The sequence below is a fragment of the Chiloscyllium punctatum genome, chromosome 17, assembly GCF_047496795.1.
Source record: "Chiloscyllium punctatum isolate Juve2018m chromosome 17, sChiPun1.3, whole genome shotgun sequence".
Lineage (NCBI taxonomy): Eukaryota > Metazoa > Chordata > Chondrichthyes > Orectolobiformes > Hemiscylliidae > Chiloscyllium > Chiloscyllium punctatum.
In genome coordinates this window covers 83967614-83991092 of record NC_092755.1, presented here as the reverse complement: position 1 = coordinate 83991092, position 23479 = coordinate 83967614, and the positions used below count along the sequence as shown (strand labels likewise).

General features: G+C 40.3%; 1 protein-coding gene across 3 annotated transcripts in view; it reads right to left on the bottom strand.

Annotated features, from left to right (window-relative positions):
* The window catches only part of ankle2 (ankyrin repeat and LEM domain containing 2), a 59257-nt gene that overhangs the window by 22972 nt on the left and 12806 nt on the right, over positions 1-23479 (bottom strand). For 2 of the 3 annotated variants that reach the window (XM_072587730.1, XM_072587731.1), the window contains 7 exons: positions 18984-19481; positions 10333-10527; positions 8792-8985; positions 7446-7634; positions 3829-3951; positions 3662-3728; positions 1934-2115 (listed from right to left, as the gene is read on the bottom strand). In XM_072587730.1, coding sequence (XP_072443831.1) covers positions 1934-2115; positions 3662-3728; positions 3829-3951; positions 7446-7634; positions 8792-8985; positions 10333-10527; positions 18984-19470 — 1437 coding nt within the window. In that variant the 5' untranslated portion in view covers positions 19471-19481. Of the gene's footprint in view, positions 1-1933; positions 2116-3661; positions 3729-3828; positions 3952-7445; positions 7635-8791; positions 8986-10332; positions 10528-18983; positions 19482-23479 lie in introns of those variants that run through there. The other variant, XM_072587732.1, reaches the window with a different exon arrangement.

The window sequence follows — 23479 nt, the reverse complement described above, 5'->3', positions numbered from 1 at the left end:
TCACACTGACAAATGGTAAACAAATCTCACAAACCAGCTGTAGTAACCTTTATTCTTTTAATAAGTGCAGGTACAATTTCTAACTTAGTTCGATCATATAGGCTTAGTATTTTTTACTAACGCTTACTAACTTAAAAGACAAAAGATTAACGCCTCTCAATTATGCAAGCAGACCGGACAGACACTAAGCACACGTTTTAATCCGGCTCCTGTTTCCTATGACAGAAACCCCTCAAACCTTTGTGTACTATAGATAAAACAATGTAACACCATAGTAATGGAATTTTAATATATGCAAGAAATGTGTATAAAAAGGCTAGTATAAGAACTGCATTTCAGGATTCTATTGCCACTTCCAACTTGTGCTACTTGTGGTTGCTGAATAAAAAAGGCTATTTTCGCCACTCACTGATTTTGTTTGTTATTTGAACACGATCCCACATTATGTACAGTAGTCAGGAGTGGGGGTGTTCCTCTGCCATTCTTTGATTCCCCATTACTAATTCTCCAGCCTCATTTTTCAGCAGTCCCAATGCCCACTCTTGCTCCCCTCCCAAACGGCACGGTGGCACAGTGGTTAGCACTGCTGCCTCACAGCGCCTGAGACCTGGGTTCAATTCCCGCCTCAGGCGACTGACTGTGTGGAGTTTGCACGTTCTCCCAGTGTCTGCGTGGGTTTCCTCCGGGTGCTCCGGTTTCCTCCCACAGTCCAAAGATGTGCAGGCCAGGTGAATTGGCCATGCTAAATTGCCCATAGTGTTAGGTAAGGGGTAAATGTAGATGTAGGGGTATGGGTGGGTTACGCTTTGGCGGGGCGGTGTGGACTTGTTGGGCCGAAGGGCCTGTTTCCACACTGTAAGTAATCTAATCTAAACTCTGGCCAGTTGCTTGCTCATGTCTTTGCAGTTACTTTTCACTCAATTCTAACACGGTTACATCAGGTTCAAAACCTCTCCCTCTCAAACTATAGGGTGAATTCTATCATGTTGTGGCCTGGGGTTCCTTCACCTTAAATTTCCTAATCAAGTCTGCCTCATTACACATCACCAAATCCAGAAATGCCTATTCTCTAGCCGTCTCGACCACAAGCTGGTCCCAAAAAAATGTATGGTGTAGACATTCCACAAATTTCTTTTCTTTAGCTCTGCGACTAACCTGGCTTTCCCAGTCCACCTGCATATCGAAGTCCCCATGATTACTGTAATATTGCCTTCCTTGCATGCCTTTACTATCTCCTGATTTATTTTCATTCCTACATTCTGACTACTGTTAAGTGGCCTGTATATAACTCCCACAGGATCTTTTATCGTTTGCAGTTCCTTAACTCTACCTACACAGATGCTGCATCCTTATATAGATCCTATACAGCTTCTTGCTATTGATTTAATTTCTTACTTACAAGGTAACCCCAGCCCTTCTGCCTGTCCTCTAAATACAACATATATCCTTGGATATTTAGTCTAACCATGTCCCTGATGCCAACTACATTGCAACTTCAATTAGTGCTATAAGCTTATTTACCTTGTTTCATCAACTGCACACCCTTCAGAACAACACACTCAGTCCTGTGTTGACTACCCCAACTTTTCAGTGGTGTCCCCTTATGGCTGTACCGGAACTTAGATTCCTAATTCTTTCCATACTCTCTGCCCTACAATGAATGAACCAATAATCAGGATAACACATGCAAGATAATTAACAATGACCACTGAGCACAACTGCTTACTTACGAGTTGCAAAAATAATTTTTACAAAAAAAGATAATTATAGATCTATTTAAGCCCAAGAGTTTGCACATGTTTACAAGACAATTTTAAGGATAATATTCTAACATACATGCACCATCAGAACAGCTACAATATACTTACTCACTTTATTCAATGATCATGTATTTTAATGACAGAGATTCAGTTTTAAAAAGAGGAACTGTTACCTTGGATGGAGGCATGGGTCCTGCAAATGCTCTAACTTCCATAACTGGATCCTTGGGATTCCCAGTGTGCCTGGATAAAGATGTGCAATGCTGCTCAGATGACTGATCAGGTGACCAGGGAGAACCAATTATGGGTGGACAGGAGTTGTCAATATCTCTTAGCAATGGTACATAATATCGATCTGAAACAGAATATTGTCAGTTCAATTTGAATATCAACTATTTGTACTTATAATCAAAAATCCTACAACAGAACAAGACACCAAGTTATAGAGGTGTAAGAAAACCAATATTATGTTAACTTCCAAATCATAAAAACCTTTAGGCAGCAATTACATTATGTTATAAAGCTAGTAAGAAAACAGTTCCACTAACTAGCACATAATGAGAGTTTGATTAGATTAGATTCCCTACAGGCCCTTCAGCCCATCAAGTCAACACAGACCCTCTGAAGAGTAAACCATTCAGACCCATTCCCCTACATTTACCCCTGGCTAATGTACATAATACTATGGGCAATTTAGCATGGCCAATTCACCTGAACTGCACATCTTTGAATTGTGGGAGGAAACTGGAGCACCCAGAGGAAACCCAGGCAGACACAGGGAGAATGTGCAAACTCCACATAGTCTCCCAAGGCTGGAATCAAACCTGGGTCCCTGGCGCTGAAAGGCAGCAGTGCTAACCATGCACATTATTATATTATTTTCACAAACTATTCTTGCAAAGCTTAGATGAGTTCAAGGTAGAATGTGCAGAATTAGCACCATCTTCTGGAGATACACCATTACAACTAGGTAATGTACCCCATTTGTTGTGAGTTCCTATGTCTGCTGGTCTAACCACAAGATCACAACTACCAGTTATTTGCAATAAGGTACATCCCATGCATTGCATCAAGCGAAACAGGGTTTTAGACAAAATATTCTGTCAATCTTCTGAAAGGGAGGAATTAGAGTAGTAGAAGGACATTCATAGAAGGCAATACGGAACAAGGATTATTTTTTGCCCCATTCCGCTACAAATACTACGTATAAACAGAAATGGTAGGGACAAAGTACCAACAGAGACTCTCTAAAGATACAAGTTTCTTTGGCCTGATCCAATTTTCAAGCCATCAGGCATGATTCTATTGAAGGAAAAATGAACGGAGTAAAATCATAGGCTCACTCAGTAGCAGACAAGCCACTTCAGTTGTAAGTTGAAAATTACCCCTTTAATTCCCCCTTTCTCTTAGCAAACTCGTGACCAAAACCAAATGAACTACTTAAACGCTTTAATACCCACTGCAACCTATACAAACACTGCCAAGCTAACAGGGCTAATAAATTTGCATGCAGTAAAGATATAAAACGCCATATACATGTAAGAGAATTAAACTTAAATGCTTTCAGAACCTAAGTTTATTAAGTCCAAATTGTAATGTGCCTTCCCTGGTTGTCTATTTACAAATATAGTCAGAAGTATCTACATTACTGTTAGAAAGCAATATTTTAGTAGTGTCATGGTATGCTGCCATTTTGTGTTGCCATCACGCCTGTTGTACCAATGACGACTGACCTTGCAAACCTCCCATAACACCTCCAACAATTTTAATGAGCCATTTCCTCATACCAGCCAGACATTTGATAAAAAAGGTGTTCAGCAATAGAAAGCCCCTCAAAAGAAACAAACTGTGCACGGGCATAGCATACATTTTATTAAATCCTTAGTCTTAGAGCGGCTGACCTTGTAAAAACTCTCGGATCTTTTCCTTTAGTTCTTCAGATTTATTTTTACTCCTTTCACAGATAACCTGTGGAATGAAAAAATGCAACCATATTTATTCTGTTCATGAAAGAAACTTTAATTTAACATAATTTGTGGGGGAAAAAAAACAGATAATGAAACCTTACCTCCACAGGAGTTTGGCCACACTTGTTCTTTGCAAATTTGCTGATATCAGGATGTGAGCATAACACATTAACCACCTCAGCATGTCCAAACTTACAGGCAAAATGTAATGGGGTGTCAAAACCCTGAAAATAAAGTAATTGATTTTAGAAGGGGCTTTCATGAATTAAATGTTTTCTAAATATAAAATTTTGAAACAAACATAGCAGACCAATTTAATTTTAAACTCCAAATTACACAGTAAACAAGGATTTATATGAATTCTCCCTTGAAAGATGAATATATGCTCTCCTACACACCCATTTGCTGGAAGGTATTAATCATGCTGACAAAACTGTATTAATAATCCATTCCAAGCTGCAATGGAAACCTAGTTGTACAGCCTCTCAGCTGCTGCAGTCCTTATGACTCCAATGCTCCAAAAGATTATATGAATCCCAAACATGAGAACACACCAGGTCAGAAAGGTGAGACATGGAAGGGATAATGCTTCCAAGAATTTTTTTTTTTGTCTCTCAGTGGTTAAGTATGTGGAGCTGAGTGATTTTATTTAAGATTCCCCACAGTACGGAAACAGGCCATTTGGCCCAACTAGTCCACATCAACCCTCCTAAGAGTAACCCACCCAGACCCATTCCCATCTCCTATATTTACCCCTGACTAAATGCACCTAACACAATGGGCAATTTAGCATGGTCAATTCACTTGACCTGCAGATTTTTGCATTGTGGGAGGAAACCCAAGCAGACAAGGGGAGAATGTCTGTGTGGAGTTTACACAGTCACCCGAGGCGAGAATCGAATCCAGGTTCCTGGCGCTGTGAGGAGGCAGTGCTAGCCACCGAGCCACGATGCTGCCCGGTTGAAGTAAGCCTTGTGTGATAATTACAGTCAATCTCTAGATAATAGATGCATATCGATATACGAACGTGAAAGGAGAGGACACCGAGTTTAGTAGCAGGGAAACGCCAAGACGACTTTCCCATCTTAGATATGCTTTGAATGTTGTTGGTAGTACAATATAACTCAATACCCTTAGACTTAAGTTCTTCTACTCTTTATCTCATAGCCTCTATTGGAATGTGTATGTGATGTTGACAATTTTATTATATTAAGTATACAATGTAAACACAAATTTTAGTAGATAGCACCAAGCTTGACGATACACAAATAGTTCGCTGACAGCCACTGCTTGTGAGCATGATACTGCAATCCTGGGAGGTGGTGTTTCGCTCTAGCATAACTGTTACAATCATAGGAAAATAACTTAAATGTAAATGACCTCCAACTAACTTAGGGATTTAGAAAGACAACCTTTTTTAAAACATTGAAATTTCAATATTAGATTTGTGTCATTTAAATGTAGATAGTGATAAAGATTTAGGTAGCTTTATCCAATAGTTAAAGGGTGATCTTTCATGGAAATTTCAAAATTCAGGGGCAACTAGATAATATCAGAGCATCTGACACAGGCTTTGGTGCTGGAGTCTGATTTTCCATCTATAGCAATAACTGGGACATGCAACGTAGAAAGAAGCTAAAATGTGATGACGTGACACAAATGAAAATCAAAACTGGAGAACCTCAGCAAGTCTGGCAGCATCTCTGGGGATAGAAACAAATTTAATATTTTGACTTCAACTTGACTCTTCTACAGAGCTGAAGGAGTTGGTAAAATGATGGTTTTTATGCAGTTGACAAAGGGCAATGAGGAGAGAGTGAAACAAACGGTGAGAGCTTACAAAGCAAAAGACAAAAGGAGTGTGCTAGTGGGAGTACAGGTAAGATATATTTTATTTATATACAGACCATTAATGCCTATTTTGTGTGTAAGTGCGAAAAGTCCAAAATAGATCAGCTTTGCCGAGAACATGTACGTTAAAAACAAAAACTGGTGGGGAATGAGGTATTAAAATGATGGGGTGTGTCTGCTCTTAACTTCTTAAACTCAATGTTGAGCCCTGAAGGCTTTAAAGTGCTAAGCAGAAAAAGAATACTGTTTCTCTCAGCTTTCATTAGGCTTTACTGGACCTCTGACAGTATGATGGTGTACTGAAATAGCAAGGTACTGCAAGGTTGAGATTGATCTTAAAGAGAAAGCTGAGGTATTCCTTTAAGTAGTCACCCGGTTTGTGTTTGGTCTTGACAATGTAGAGGAAAGCTCACTGTGAGCAGCAACTACATTGTATTAGATCGAAAGATGTGGAAGTAAACTGCTGCCTCAAGGGTGCTTACAGGATAAGGGAAAGTGTTACACCTTCTGCAAATTGCATGGGAATGTGGTGTGAGGAAATGTTGCAAGGAGAGGACCACGGTGACATGCAGGAATAGTCCTTGTGGAATGCTGATGTGGGAGGGGATGATGTGTTTCGTGGTGGCATCTTGCTAGAGATGGCAGAGGGTGAGGAGAACTTTGTTGTTGTTCTGGGATGGAGGGGAAATGGTGAGAGTAGAAGTATAAGAAATTGGTTGGACGAGGCTTTCAGTTATGGCTGGGGCAATCCACAGTTGAGGAAAAAAGGAAGACATGTCAGAGGCACTCCTATGAAGGACTGCAATATTGCAACAGATGCAATGGAGAGAAGGATGGACATTAGAAGCAAAACTGATTCATTTTCCAATTCCAGTCAAAAAAAGGAAGCAGCACTGATGATATCACTGAGAAATTGCTGAGGGAAGGGCCCACCATTTGAGTAGGACTGCAACAAGGAATGTCCACATAGCCTGCAAAGTGACAGACATAACTGGGACTTGTGTGTACCCCTAATCAGACCTTTCAATTGGAAAGAGTGAAAAACTTATTTAAAGAGAAACTGCTCCAAAGTGAAAAAGTGAAGAGGAGGGAGGACTCAATACCAGTGAGTTGTTGCAGCTTGTGTTCCTTAACATCTGAATGGAAAAGGGAAATGTTGCTTATTCAGACACCGAATGAGACGAAGAACCAAAATGCAACTGGAGTTTTGAAACAAGATGAGTCGGTGCTTATGGAGTGGGAAAGAGATCAAGTGTGCACATGTGGCAGTACATCGTACGGAGTACGGAGTATGGAATTCGACGTGGCAAAAATAGCTTTCTGAAATTCTCTCTCTCTCAAGGTGATGGTACAATGGGTTAACGAATAGGCACATAACTGGTAAATGAATAGAACACAAATAAAAGGCTGTGTAGACCATATGCCCGGTAAAGTTTGCTCTGATATTCAACAAATCATGACTAATCTGTTACTTTAATGCAGATACATGCAAAATACAAATATTTGCAACATAACAGTGAGCTAAGGAAATCTTGCCTTAAGAGCTGTTTAATAAGAGTAGAAGCCAAAATGATTTTGTAGTTTCATGTTGGATCACACTGGATGTACAGGAAATATAATAATATGCACAATCCAACAAAAAAAAAATAAAAACACTACAATCCAACCTGAAATTCAAGCTACATTTTGCCCTGTATAACCAGACCCAAACAGCTGACCATTTGTACTCTTTGTTTTACACAAAATAAAAATCAACATTCTTCATTAACAGCAGATAATACCGTACGACAGTTAACTTAGAAACTTTTCTAAACTGCACAAGTCACATCAATATTCACTGAAAGTCAAAACAAAATGTGATACCAACCATTTTATCAGGTGTGTTGAGATAAAGGTCAACTATGTATTTGATTCGTTTTTGCAGCATAACTTCATTATCATCTGGATACATCAGCAGCATAAATTCAGGGTTTTCCAATGTGTCCAATAGAAGTTGGCAAATTTGAGGCTGATTTTCTTTAGCAACAACATGCATCGCATTATATCGACATCCTTCCTGCAGTTTATACACAAAAGGGATTTTATTTCACAGAGGAAACTTTTATTTTCTAATCCACCTCTCCCTTGTTCTGTGCTCAATTCCCTTGCTGAAGCAGTAAAAGGTGATTTTCTTCAAAATTTCAAAAATAAACTGGATAACCAGGTATAGGATGACTGGAGCAGTTCTATTGATACTACTTCATACAAACTTGGTTTTCAACCTACACCGCCCTTCAGAACAAAACCTCATCTTTTTGGTAGTGTCCATGTAATTGCAAACTAGTCAAAGGAAACTGCAGATGCTAGAAATCCAAAACAAAAACAGGAATTGCTGAAGAAACTCAGCAGGTATGGCAGCATCTATACAGAGAAAGCAGAGTTAATATTTCTGCTCCAGCGAACCCAAAATGTTAATTCTGCTTTCCCTCACAGATGCTGTCAGACCTGCTGAGTTGCTTCAGCAATTTCTGTTTTTGTATGTAATTGCAAACTGGTGTTTGCCCTCACTTGGAGATATGTCTCCACAGCCAAATACAAAACCCAAGTGAAATGTCATTGCAATGATGTACAGCCTTCTTATATTGTGTGTAACAGGAACAGAAAATGTCAGTAAAATAGATTGGATTGAAGCCTCACAGATGTGACATAAGCATGTGATATCCAAGACTGTGTACAATAATTCAAAGCCCCTAATAAACAGAAGACATTTGTTCCATTTTTTGTTGTGCACCATGCGATTAAACATTCCATCATGGTCAAGAGTAATGGACCAGTGAGTATTATAGAGGAACCATTGAATGGAATACAGAATCACAAGGGCCAAAGCAAACCAACCCAAGCTTTGGCCAGTTCCCAATGAAATATCAACCATAAAATGTTAGTAATACCTGCAAAACCAAAGTCAAGTATCTGAGAAACACAGGCAACTTGCATTCTCAATTCCTGACACAGTACAATATCAGAATAGTGCTTTCATTATTCACTGCACAAACCTTTTTCTCTAAGCCTTTCCCAATGTCAGTTCAGTTCAGTTCACTTAAGTTCAGAAGTTTTTGTTTATGGGGGTGAAGCTCAGTTTCTAGAGTATCTGAACTAGGAAATTCGACTGTGGTAGTGGTCAATGCTTTAAGATTCAAAAAAAAACACAGAATAACTTGCATTAAATCCTCAAACCTGTAGAACTGTAGGGTTATCTCCAGATCCAATTAGGTAACGTGGATTACTCCAAACAAGATCAAGAAAGATGGCCTTGTCTCCTTTTTCAACAGCCTTCCGCAGCTTGGATGTTAAATCCTGAGAGCGTGGGCTTTTGAAACTGTTGGCTCTCTCCCTATTGGTGCTTTCTACTTCGAGAGAACTTGTGCCATCTACCGACAATAAAAAATAAGCAGAAAAATCTCAACAAATGTACGAATTTAATCTGAGAAAAAAGTACGCAACAAAACTGTTCATAGATTAGTCCATTGTATGCTGAAGCAAAACTCAGCTTTCATTACTGCTTGTTAAAAAAATATGAAGTTGATTTATTTGGTCAAACTATGACTGCATCCTTTGGTTAGGTTTTAAGTGATATAGCAATAATGGAGGACAAGGAAAATTCTTAATTTTGATCCTTTGTTTGAACAGTGAATGAAATGGAGAGTTTACATTTTTGACCAATCTAAATTTTATGCAATGATCAGCGTGTAGACACTGCAAGAGGAACAGGATCAAAATAATCAAGATCTGCAAGGGAAGCAAAAAAAAATAAATTCACCTTTATTTCCCCATTATCAGAATCCAACCTGTCAAAATTAATTAATACTAACTGGGAACAATCTTTTATCCAAGTAGAGTGCAACTGTTGAACGGTATTTTGATCTCAATATTCATTATAAAAAGGTTTCAGTATGTCGCCCCTCAAGGTGTACTAACCCTCCAGTATTGTGTCCACATGCTCGTTCTACACTTGAGAATCTGGGCGGTAACTGTTGCTGGCTATTTGACCAAGAGTTAATTGAGAATTAGGATAAATCTGCTGCCAGATTTGAAGGGAGGGACTGAATGAGTGAATATGCATGCAAGAGAAAGTAAGCAAATATTTTAATTGATTTAACACCGTGGGCGGCACAGTGGCACAGTGGTTAGCACTACTGCCTCACAGCGCCAGAGACACGGGTTCAATTCCCGCCTCAGGCGACTCCCACAGTCCAAAGATGTGCAGGTCAGGTGAATTGGCCATGCTAAATTGCCCGTAGTGTTAGGTAAGGGGTAAATGTAGGGGTATGGGTGGGTTGCGCTTCGGTGGGTCAGTGTGGACTTGTTGGGCCGAAGGGCCTGTTTCCACACTGTAAGTAATCTAAACCTTCACATCACACTTGTGCAATGTGCAAATCAGATACATCTAATAATAATGTTTAATGGTAGTGTGCCACAGCTTGAGAAGAGAGAGATTGATATTCAAACTAGCATTTACTGAAATACAAATTGCAAACTATATCAGTAACTACCTAAACCAGTATAAAAATCTGAAAAGTTACAAACTTTTAATTTCACTTTTTGCTTTCATTGTGGATTTGTTAGGAAAGTGGAACTAGTTCCCCAATACGGTATTTATTTCCAGAAAATTATCAAACCAGTTTTGTTAATATGAAAAAAAATCAAGAAAATGTTGAAGTCATAGGGATAGCGCAAAACTTCCAAAATCCTCAAGAAATTAGTTGACAACAATTTACCTCTATTATACATCACGTTGGCTTTCAATGGAGATACACAAGCAGCTGACTTGCTCGGTGAGGGGAAGTAGTCATAAATCCCTCTGGCAAATTTTTCTGCATCTTCTCTGTTTGTGAAAGCTTTGAACCGAGACCCTTTCATCAACTTTACAGCTTGAAGAGCTTCCTTCTTATCCACATACACATGCACTTTGTCTGTTTAGGTAGGAAAAAATAACAATTACAAAACAAAGGGACTCACCAAGTGAATGCCCTTGCACAGGAAACACCAGTCACAACAACCAATATTGCCACATCTTTGAAACCATATTTACTACCATTGAGATGAAAGACATTGGATTGGGGAAAGCATTTTCCATTTTGGGATTGTTAAGCTATTTATCTTGATAAGTATACTATCATGAAGGCCAATTTAGAAGTAACAATATTTATATGTAGTTATTATTTTGCTTGCGCATGACATAATAAATAGCTACCTGCCATTATAGATAATGGTGTAGAAAATTTTAAATCCAAAAGGAGGATTTAGTATGCAGACATAAACGAATGGTAGTTAATTGGCCTAAGCTCCCAATCGCCATCTGCTGGCTCCATGGAGAACTTCCAGCATAAGAATCGTTCACCTACCCTGACGTAACATTAACAAGCTGACCTGAACAAAATCATGACCATGTACCAACTCCTTCCCATTTAAGCTTCCAAAATGTTCAACTGATTAAGGGACAGTTCATTTTGCGCTGTCCCACAAACAGTGGGAATGAAGCACTCAGGATAGATAACATTCAATGCCTCCAATGCTCTGGTTGTTCAGCAAGTGGCAGGAGTTCTAACACAGTAACGGGTGTAATCTCAAAGTATTATCCCTATATATAATTTGCAGCTGACCCTCTTTAATGAGGCAAATTTCACAGCCCCACAGGAAATTGATTCTCCTTCACTGACAGGAATTCTGGGGTTTTGGGGTGTTAATTACCTGAAGGAAGGGAAAGCCTCCAAACCCTGTTTAGTTATCATCATAAATACATTGCAAACCCAAATTAGCCTTAAAATCAGATTACATATGACCCTGTTATAAATCTACCAGGTTGCAGTGAAAAGAATCGTGGAAAGAAATATCAGAAAACATTATTTTCCCTTCCCTTGCAGAAACATTTCCCTAACTCACCCCCAGCAAAATCAGCGTTAATGTTCAGAAACACATTCCTATCCTCTTGCAATACAAGTTATCAATGCCTCGGGATCCTACCCTTGAAGTCAAGTCAAGCCACACCAATCCTGGTAAGATGAATTTGAAGATTGCATTGCACTTCAAACTATAACTTTATTAAACTGAAAAGTGTGTGACACTGTTTCAAAATAAGTTTCTTTAAATCATAATTAATTTCAAAATAACATAACAGTTGAACTCCTTCTCTCAAGAAGGGCACAGGTAACATTCTCCAGTCAAGATCTGATTAGTGCTACATTTCCTTCATCTGCAACCTGATGGCAAACTCTGTTCCCCTGTAGGGATTACACTTTAGCTGCAATTAGTGGGATTTGCTCCTACTGTCATGCCACTCAATATCCAAGGGTGAAAGTCTTTGGCCACAAAGGTGAAAGGTCCTATGTTTGATCCTATTTCAGTGCTGACTTATCCAATTTCAGACGGTAGGGCAGCAAGTCACGAAAATTAATTTCAATTATTCCAATTCAAGAGAAAAGAAATTGGAGCACTAGAGGGCTGTACGGCTCCTCGAGCAGGAGGAAGGTAGAAAGTAGAAATCTCAAGCATCATGTTACTGAGTGGTATAACATGCAAGGATGGTGCCTGGGATGAAGCACTTCAGCTGTGAAGACAGGCTGGATGAGCTCAGGGAGCTTTCTTTGACAGAGAGGTTGAGGGGGTGACCTTTATAGAGGTGCATAAGATTTTGAGAGGCAGAGACAGTGAAGAGAAAGCAACAGCTCCCCTTAAAGGGTCAATAACTAAGAGCATAATTTTAGAGCAAAGGCAGGAGGTTTAGAGGGGATTTGACAAAATATTTTTCACCCAGAGGGCAGTGAGGGTGTGGATTACACTGCCTGGGATGGTAGGTGAGGCAGAACACTTCACAACCTTTTAAAATGACATTTCAAGTACTCATCCATGTTATGTCATTCAAGGCTATCTGCTTACTGCAAAATAAAACAGTAAGCAGGTATTTTTAGTTTAGATATTTTTAGCAGTCTGAAGGGCCTCTTCTGTACTATATGAATCTATAGATGAAGAGTGATTTTATTGAAACATACAAGATTCTGAGGCTGTTTGGAAGGGTAGATATTGAGATAATGCTTCCACCTCAAAATAGAGCACATACTTGCAGAACAAGGGGATGCTTATTTAAAACTGGGGTATGAAGGAATTTATCTTGGAGAGTAGTGAATGTCTGCAATTCTCTACCAAAGACAGCTATTCAGGCTAGATCACAAAGTATTTAAAGAGGAGAAAGATAGATTTTTGAAATATTAGAGAGTTTAGAACTATAATAAGATGGCATGAAAAGAAGGGTTTGATGCATGAGATAAATCTATCATGATCTTGTTGAATGGTGGGGTAGGCTGGAGGGGCTGAATGGCCTACCTCAACTCTGATGGATTACATTCTTAGTCAATTCTGAAGCCAATTCAGGAGGACAAGTCAATATTTTAAGCCTGTCAAAAGTAAGATTCTGTGACAAACTCAACTACTAAATATAGGACATTACATGAATTTCACATCTAACTAAATTTATATTCTGATTACAAAAGGCACTTCAGTAAAACAGAAAATTAAAGTGACTTTGTTCTGAGGTACTGAAGGTTTAGCTTGACAAATCACAACAAACACAAAGTTATCTGTGGAACAAGCATCACTTCATCTTTCATTGTTTCATTTCCACAGTAAATGCTTTGAATATATTAAAAGCAAAGCTAAGAAATTATCAGCACAAGTGTCAAAGCTAAAATGAATAAATACTGCACAGCCAATTCTGTGCTACCAAGTTATTGAAATTAATCTCATCAGAGGACAGCACGTTGGTTCTGACATGATCCATGTTACACATTTTGTCAGATAGGATATGTTGACGTTTACTTCCCCCACTACTTCCTTGCCTATCACACTCTTCCAGAGATTCCAGTCCTTTCTGCCAGTCTGAGGAGGATCATTTTCTCACTTGCTGGGGCGTAGGCTGGGAGTGCTCAAGGAAGGTATAAAATCCCAATGTGATCTTGTCTGTTGCAAGTGTAGGAGTATAGGCCTTCATAACAATGATATATAATTTCTTGTTAGGGTAAACAGGGTAATCAGGAGGTGCTTGTTTATCCCATAGGGGGTGCTGCTGAGGCACCATACAGGCATATGTTTGATGGCAAAGGTCACTTTATTAAGTGTCAATCCTCTTCTGGAAGATCCTTCTAGACAGAAGGATATACACCTATTACCTTGGTTCCTTCAGTTGGCCTCCAAACTGCACATCACTTTTCAATTAGGGCAGCCAGCTCGATGCCGCTGCACCATTGTTCCCAAGCTATGAGGCATTCAGATCAGTCACAGTGGGAGATGTTTCAGAATTTTTACACCCCATGCCAAACTTCAATTTGACAAGGGGAATACGCCTACATATGACTTTTTTAAAAACGTCAGCTAGCCATAGCACTACAACTATGATATGGTCGCAGAAGAGTACAGCCTTAGTCCAATAACAAAGATAATAAAAAGACAATTATGAGGCATTAGCACAGTATGTGCATGATCATACATAGCTGCATCTATGAAAAATCATCAGGAATGGGCCAAAACTAATGTAACAGTTTAATCACAAGCCAGATACAAGCTCAGAAGGAGACCAAAGTCTCTTAAACAGGGCTGTGAGGAGGATGGGGCAATAGACCACCATCACTTTAAAATATTGCAGGATATCAATGAGACAGAGACAAAGGTATCCTTTCTAAATAGTCAAAGACTGGACATACACTGTAAGGTTTGTGTCAGGATCCCTCAGATATCCTAACACAATAATTATATGGGATTTGGCCAGGTACTTTAAACTTTCAATGGGCAATTATCCTGTGTCTAGAACCCTCGCTAAGAAAAGCTATTCTACTCTGAATTAAAGTCAGTGACTTGCTTGTTTGGATAGTTGCTCAGCTCTGAAAGTGAAAGTTACTGCAGTGACCTCAGCCAATATAGGATTTGAACGCTGCAGCATAAACCAGCTGTCCAGGCAACTGAATTATCAAACCCTCTAACTTCTGTATAACTATAAAATCAACTTCTCTTCCATCATTCTGTTATCCTTCCATCACCTCACCCACTTCCTTTCAATCATCACATGGTCTGAACCAACCACCTTCACCCAACCAAACTAATCCTTGCCCCACCAAGTGACCACCCTTTAAACTATTTCTATGGGTGAGGCCAGAACAATCAAAATATTCTTAAACAGGCAGCCCTGACCATAACTTTGTGATTTGTTTCAGTAAGGGCATAGTTTAGCGAGATTGACTACCGGGTTTAAAACAAACAAAAAATGTATTCACAAAATTACACAATGAAATACGAAGAATAGAATAAAGAACTCAGTCCATCCAAACTGGACTTAAGCATGCTGTTGGGAGAAAGTGAGGACTGCAGATGCTGGAGATCAGAGCTGAAAATGTGTTGCTGGAAAAGCGCAGCAGAAAAGGCAGCATCCAAGGAGCAGGAGAATCGACGTTTCGGGCATGAGCCCTTCTTCAGGAATGAGGAAAGTGTGCCAAGCAGGCTAAGATAAAAGGTAGGGAGGAGGGACTTGGGGGAGGGGCGTTGGAAATGCGATAGGTGGAAGGAGATTAAGGTGAGGATGATAGGCCGGAATGGGGGTGGGGGCGGAGAGGTCAGGAAGAAGATTGCAGGTTAGGAAGGTGGTGCTGAGTTCGAGGGTTGGGACTGAGACAAGGTGGGGGGGGGGGGGGGGGGGGAATGAGGAAACTGGAGAAATCTGAGTTCATCCCTTGTGGTTGGAGGGTTCCTAGGCGGAGGAGGAACCCTCCAACCACAAGGGATGAACTCAGATTTCTCCAGTTTCCTCATTTCCCCTCCCCCCACCTTGTCTCAGTCCCAACCCTCGAACTCAGCACCACCTTCCTAACCTGCAATCTTCTTCCTGACCTCTCCACCCCCACCCCCACCCCCACTCTGGCCTATCACCCTCACCTTAACCTCCTTCCACCTATCGCATTTCCAACGCCCCTCCCCGAAGTCCCTGCTCCCAACCTTTTATCTTAGCCTGCTTGTCACACTTTCCTCATTCCTGAAGAAGGGCTCATGCCCGAAATGTCGATTCTCCTGCTCCTTGGATGCTGCCTGACCTGCTGCACTTTTTAAGCATGCTGTCCCAAATATACACAACAGTCCCAATAAGCAAACCCCCTTTAAAACACAGTACAAAAAAGGATCAGATGTTTACAGGTTGAATTAGAAGGCAGAATGAGAGAATGTTTGTTTCCACAGAGCTCACTGTTCAACTCCCAACCAGTTCTGGACTCAACTAAACTGCTCAGCTAGAGAGCTGAAAGGGGGTGGTCATTCTATAGGTCACTTCTCAAACATTACCACTTTGGCCTGAAGTCTCATCTGTTTACATATAAACAAAAGGCCTCTCAAAATTCTTTTCATCTCTGTACCAAACCAGATTGATCAGAGCCCGGCCTGGTTTATTACCCCTCTGAAAAAAATCAAGGACAGAGTCTCCTTGTGCCAAGGAACAGCTTTTAGGAAAAAAAAGGACTAGCTTTGTGACACTATACTACTCCCTGACTCACAACCACTCACCAGGCTATCTGCTTCCTGTCAGTGCATAGCTTCTCAAATATGATTCAGACAAACTATTTACTTACCAGAATACTGCAGCTAATATTGTAAAAACAGAGTGTGTGGCATCTACAGAGAGCCTCTGTCGGGATTCCTTTACTGGGCAAGTTCGGTAGGAACCTCCACTGTCAGATCTGCCCAAAAGAAAATCTAGAGGTATGCAACTACATAACTTTTTATCTGACCTGGATTAGAATGAAGGATTCCAAGAAAAGTTGGACCAGAATTTATACCATATGATAGAACAAGTGTAGTCCAAAACAGAAAACGTCTTCTTGATAGCCAGTAAAATGCAGAAATTTGAAGTTAGACTTGAGATTTAAAAAAATCCTTGCCTGTAACCTTTCCAGATCTTTAACAAAATTAATAAGGTAAGTTGGGGATGGGTTTTGAACCGTCAGTGTGAACAATTAACTTCAAGTTCAAAAAGCTATTTAACACCTGAAAAACAACAAATGCCTTGGAGGACATAGATATGAACTCCTGAAACATGGCAGAACAATCTCATATCTCTGCAGAGAGATCGGAGGTGTCCCAGTACATGGATCATGAAGTTAGTATGCAGGTACAGCAAGTAATTAGGAAGGCAAATGGAATGTGGTTGTTTATTGCAAGGGAAATGGAATATAAAAGTAGGGATTTGTTACAACATTATAGGGCTTAGGTGAGACCACATTTGCAATACCGTCTACAGTTTTGGTCTCCTTATTCAAAGAACAAACTATAATGGCTTTAGAAACAGTTCAGAGAAGGTTCAATTATGGGATGACGGGCTTACCTTATGAAGAAAAGTGAAGCAGGTCATGCCTTTATCTATTGGTGCTAAGAAGAATTAGAGATGACCATATTGACATGTAGAAGATCCTGGTGCATTAATTGGACAGGGTGGATATGGGAAACATTTTTCCCCTTTTCTAGTTGTGTTTAAGAATAAGAGATCCTCAAGTCAGAAATGAGATTCTTTTTATCCCTCGAGGGTTTTTGATAGTGTTGAATTCTCTTCCCAGAATGCAGCGGAGGTAAGGTCTTTAAAATTTATCCAATGCTGAGTTTGATTTTTGATAGACAAAGAAGCCAACAGTTGAATTGCAGACAATAAAGGGAAAATGAAATAACTAGATCAGCTATGATCTTAATTAATGGTGAAGCAGGCTCAGAGGAACAAATGACCTATCCCCATGTTCCTTTGAGATACATCATGAACATGATTTCACTGCCTGACAATTCAAGAAAACTACAAGAAATAGCACCAACCCATGTGTTTCATCTTCTTTAATCGCCTTTGATTTTGACCTATTGAGTAACCTCCTCAAATTTGATCAACATCAAAATTTATCATCCTCCACCCATTCTACAATATGATGTAATCCGTGACCATCATTAATGGAGCCATCACAGATGTTATCTTGGCAAAAAAAAAACCCTAGTTAAACAAGATTGTGTCCCTGTATCAACTCTCTTCATTTACCTCCCTTCAATGCTGTGCATCACCTCCAGCAAATTACATATAGGTATGGAGATAAATCGACAGAACAGACAGGAAAATATTCAGCCTACTTCACCTTCAATCCAAAACCCTCCAACTGTGCCTTCTGTCATGGAGTTTCAGTTCACAGTTATTATTTGTGCAATCACTCAAACTGAGCTCCACATCATCATTGATTCCTTTTTTGAAATATTTGAGAAAATATTTGCTAAACACTTAGAAAACCAAGTTCTATTTCCACCCATGTTTCACAGCAAAATGTCTTGTCCCATCAATTAACATCAACAGTGAGCTCCTGGAAAATGTTGACTATTTCCATATACTGAGAGTCTCTTTTTGATGAAGACAGACATAGATGATGAAATTCATCAGCTGTGACATTCACCAATGTAACATTTCAGTCTTCAGTTGACTGAGAAACCTGAGAATATGAAAATTAGGATCTCAAACCCAAGGCTAAAATCACATTTATTGTGCAGCACATGGGCTCTTTGAAAAATACAGCAATATCAAAACACTGGACAGGTACCACAGGCCTTCACAAAAACCTCCAAATCCAGAAGCAAAAATGGCAGTCCAAAGCCAGAAACTCTCCTATGCAAACACTGAGGTGATAGTCACTAAAAAAGACAGCTCGTTGGACATGACATCACTCACAAGCCTAACACTAGACCTCTGATGCACCTCTCATAAGAGACTCCCTTGATAGGAGCTGAAATGCTTTAGAAATGTCCTCAAAGTCTCCCTGAAGATCTCAAAAATAACCAGGAACTCAAGTTCCTGGCTTGTGACTGACCAAAGCAGAGAAGACTCAATAGAGAAGACACTGAATACACTGAAAGACTTTGTCACAGAACATGCAGAGGGGAAGTCACGGTATCCAAGAGTGTGCAACTCATCTACCCAATCCTTTATAACACATCTGTCTGCGTGGAACAACTCTGCAGGTCACACATCAGATTTATAAGTCATTTCAGAATCTACTGAATCAGAACAGAAACACATCACTCCAAATTCTGAGGGACTGCTTAAGAGAAGAAACTTAGAGGGTAGAAGTCTCTGCTCCATTATTTGCAACTGCAATTTAAGTTCACAGAGGGAATAAACATTATAACCCACGAGATCACCCAGTTCCTTCCTTCCGCCCTGCTCCATTGTTGGATACATGTAGTCTTCAAGGGAATGTTATGACACTTCAAAGCTGACCTTTAAGGTTCCACTGGAAGGATGATCAATGATGAAGTAATTCAGGTATGGTTAGCCCTGACATAACTACAATGTTTATGTACTTACAATATTTAAGAGACTCACCATTCCTGGACAATATGTCATCCCAGACTGGACAAACCCCATAATAAAGTGAAGGGGAGGCAGCTGACCCTCCCAACATCTGTTCAGCACTATTCTGTAAATCACTCACATCTACATCTTTTGATAATGATGCCTCATCTGGAGGATTCGGTCCCACATTATATCCAAAATGTCCATCGTTGTCGGCACTGACAACTCTTGATGGATGGGACTGGTCAGAATATGGGGCAGAACTGCAGTCAGACACACCCGAGGAGTGGCTATGCAAAGTTTTGTCATCGTCAGGTTTGACTGAATAATCGATTAATTCAGGCAGCCTAACTGCTTCTCCTCCTCCCTGGTGCTCCAACAAAGCTTGGGCTAATTTCTTCTCAAAAATGGAACGGGTGGTCAAAGTTATGGGTCCATAGTTCAATCCAGCATTGAGAATTTCTTGTCTGAGTTCAGCAGGGGTAAGTTGCTTCAATCGCATCAAAATAGAATCCATGCTGTCTTTATCTGTGGAGAAAAAAAAAAGGAATAAAATCTATAAAGAAATACTAAATATTGCTAATTAACTGACAACAAAGTTATCATTAATCTTTAACCTGTCAACATTTAATTTATTTTAGATTTGAACATAACCTTGCAACCTTTGAGCATTGTAGTGATTTTCTTAGCAAAAAAAACTTCACGTAACAGAACAGTATTTCAGTTATTTAGCTGCCATCCAAAGTAGCACAATTCAGGACAAAGATTCACAGATTATTTCATAGAAGTTGAATAAAATTAGACTGCAAATGTTTCCAATCCTTTTCTCACCCAGTGTTCCATAAAAACATATTAGCCAGATTGTTATTCAGCCCATTAGCAAACATAATAAACAAAAATAATTTAGTTAGAAAAGTAATTTACTATGGATACTGAAAAATTTAAATTAGAACTAAAAATGCAGGAAATACTCAGCAGGTCAGAAAGCAGCTGGAGATAGAAATAAACTGTTGCAGCTCTTTTGCTGACCTCAGAATGACCTTTTGTCAGTGAACAGGCCTGCTTAAATCTCGGGGACTGCTAACTGCTAATTTATCACCATGACACAACAAACCTCATCAGATTGCCTCGGATTATAAGGAGATAAACTGTTAATGGATAGTAAACAAGAGGGTTATTGGATGTTCCGGGGTTTAGGTGTTTCAAGGGAGGTAAAAGAGGTGGGGGAGTGGCATTGCTAATCAGAGAGTCAGCTGCAGAAAGGAAGGTCATTGAGGAGGGTTTGTCTACTAAATCAGTTTGGGCGGAAGTCAGAAACTGTCGAAAAGTGCAGCACTAGAAAAGCACAGCAGGTCAAGCAGCATCCAAGGAGCAGGACAGTCGATATTTCAGGCATAAGCCCTTCATCAGGGAATCAGAAGCAGGAAAGGAGCAGTCATTTTACTGGAAGTTTTCGAGAGACCCTCCCAATAGCAACAGAGACATGGAGGAGCTGATTGACAGGCAGATTTTGGAAAGGTGCTGAAATAATAGGGTTGTCATGGGTGACTTCAACTTTCCCAATATTGATTGGAACCTCCTTAGTGCAAATAGCTTGGATGCAGCATATTTTGTCAGGTATCCAGTAAGGATTACTGACTCAATATGTAGATAGGCCGATCAGAGGGGAGGTCAGACTGGATTTGGGGCTTGGCAACAATCCAGGTCAGGTGTCAGGTCTCTCAGTGGGACAGCATTTAGGTGATAATGATCACAACTCCCTGTACTTTATTATAGTCATTGAGAGGGATAGGTGCAGATTGTATGGGAAAGTATTTAACTGGGAGAGGAGGAATTGCAATGCTATTAGGCAGGAACTGTGGAGCATAGATTGGGAAGTTATTCTCAGGGAAATGCACGACAGAAACATTGAGGTTGTTTAGGGGGCACTTGCGGCGAATGCTGGATAGGTTCATTCCACTGAGGCAAGGAAGGGATGGTACGGTGAAAGAATCTTGGATGACAAGAGATGTGGAACATCTAGTCAAGAGGAAGAAGGAAGCGTACTTAAGATCAAGGAAACAAGGATCAGTCCGGGCTCTAGAGGGTTACAAGGTAGCCAGGAAGGAACTGAAGAGAGGACTCAGGAGAGCTAGAAGGGGGCACGAAAAGCCATGGCGAGTAGGATTAAGGAAAACCCTAAGGCATTCTACACTTTGCAAGGAACAAGAAGATAGTCAGAATGAGGGTAGGGCTTACGAGCGATAGTGGAGGGAATTTATGCCTGCAGTCAGAGGAGGTCCTTAATGATTACTTTGCTTCAGTATTCACTAGTAAGAGGGACCTTGTCGTTTGTGAGGACAGCATGAAACAGGGTTGATATGCTCGAACAGGTTGATGTTGAGGAGGAGGATGTGCTGGAAATTTCAAAAAACATGACGACAGATAAAGTCCCCTGGGCCAAACAGGATATACCCAAGGTTACTACAGGAAGTGAGGGAAGAGATTGCTGCACGTTTGGCGATGATCTTTGCATCCTCACTGTCCACCAGTAGTACCAGATGATTGGAGGGTGGGAAATGTTAAACCCTTGTTCAAGAAAGGGAATAAGGATAACCCTGGGAATTAACGACCAGTCAGTCTTAAGTCAGTGGCAGGCAAATTACGGAGAGAATTCTGAGACAGGATTTATGATTATTTGGAAAAGCATAGTTTGATTAGAGATAGTCAGCATGACTTTGAGAGGAGCTGGTCATGCCTCACAAGCCTTACTGAATTCTTTGAGGATTTGACAAAACACATTGACGAAGGTACTGAAGTGCATGTGGTGTATATGGATTTTTAGCAAAGCGTTGGTAAGGTTCCCTATGGTAATTCATTCAGAACGAAAGGAGGTATGGGATACAGGGAAATTTGGCTGTCTAGATGCCGGATCAGCTAGCCCATAGAAGACACAGGGTGGTAGTAGATTGAAAGTATTCAACGCGGAGCTCGGTGACTAGTGGTGTTCCGCAGGGATCTGTGTTCTTTGTAATTTTTATAAATGCCTTGAATGAGGAAGTTAGTAAGGATGAGTTAGTAAGTTTGCCAATGATACACAGGTTGGAAGAGTAGTGGATAGTGTGGGGGGCTGTTGTCGGTTGCAAAGGAATATTGACAGGATGCAGAGCTGGGCTGAGAAGTGGGAGATGGAATTCAACCTGGAAAAGTGTGAAGTGATTCATTTTGGAAGGTCGAATTTGATCGCAGATTACAGGTTTAAAGGCAGGATTCTTGGCAGTGTGGAGGAACAGAGGAATCTTGGGGTCAACGTCCATAGATCCCTCAAAATAGCCACCCAAGTTGATAGGGTTGTTAAGAAGGTGTATGGTGTGTTGGCTTGTGTTAGCAGAGGGATTGAGTTTAAGAGCTGCGAGGTTATGCTGCAGCATTATAGAGGCCTAGTTAGGCCATACTTGGAATATTATGTCCAGTTCTGGTCGCCTCATTATGGGAAGGATGTGGAAGCTTTAGAGAGGGTACTGTGGAGATTTACCAGGATGCTGCCTGGACTTGAGGGCATGTCTTATGTAGAAAGGTTGAGGTAGCTAGCAGCTTTTCTCATCGAAGTGAAGAAGGATGAGAGAGGACTTGATAGAGGTGTACAACATGATGGGAGGCATAGATAGAGTGGATAGCCAGAGACTTTTTCCCAGGGCAGAAATGGCTGTCATGAGGGGGCATAATTTTAAGCTGACTGCAGGAAGGTTGGGGAGATGTCAGAGATAGGTTCTTCACATAGAGTGTGGTTGGTGCATGGAATGCACTGCCAGCAGTGGTAGCAGAGTCAAATACATTAGGGACATTTAAATGACTCCTGGACAGGCATATGGAAGATAATAAAATGACGGGTATGTAGGTTAGTTTGATCTTAGAGTAGAATAAAAGGTCAGTACAACATAGAGGGCTGAAGGGCCTATACTGTTCTATGAATTGGGCCCTCCTAATATACAATCTGTCACATCTGAATGCTGAAACAAAACAGATTAAAAGACTTGTAAATTAAAGTTAGTAAGTACCTTAGGAGACCTTTAGTTTAAATTCTCTGAACAGGTTGAAGAGAAAATATCCACCCTGAGGAACTCCTGCAGACATATCCTGGAGCTGAAATAACTGACTTTCAAGAATCATAACCATCTTCTTTTTGCCAGGTATAACTCCAATCAGCAGAGTGTTTCCTCCCATTGGCATTAGCAAAACTAGAGTCAAACTTGTTCAAATGCTGCCTTGATGTCCAGGGCAGTCATTCTCACCTCACAGTGGAATTCAGTATTTTTGTCCATAGTTGAACCAAGCCTCCAATGAGGTTAGGAATTAAGTGATCCAACTGGAAACCCAACTCAACTCGACAGACGCTTTACTCAACTAAGCCATGGCACCACTCCAAACTGAATGCCTAAGATTTAATCTGATCAATCTTTCTTTTTGATTACTATAGCAAGAATCCTGGGTTGATCAGAAGAGATTACAGATCAACAACTGAAGTTGCAGCAGGAATGTTCAAGCAG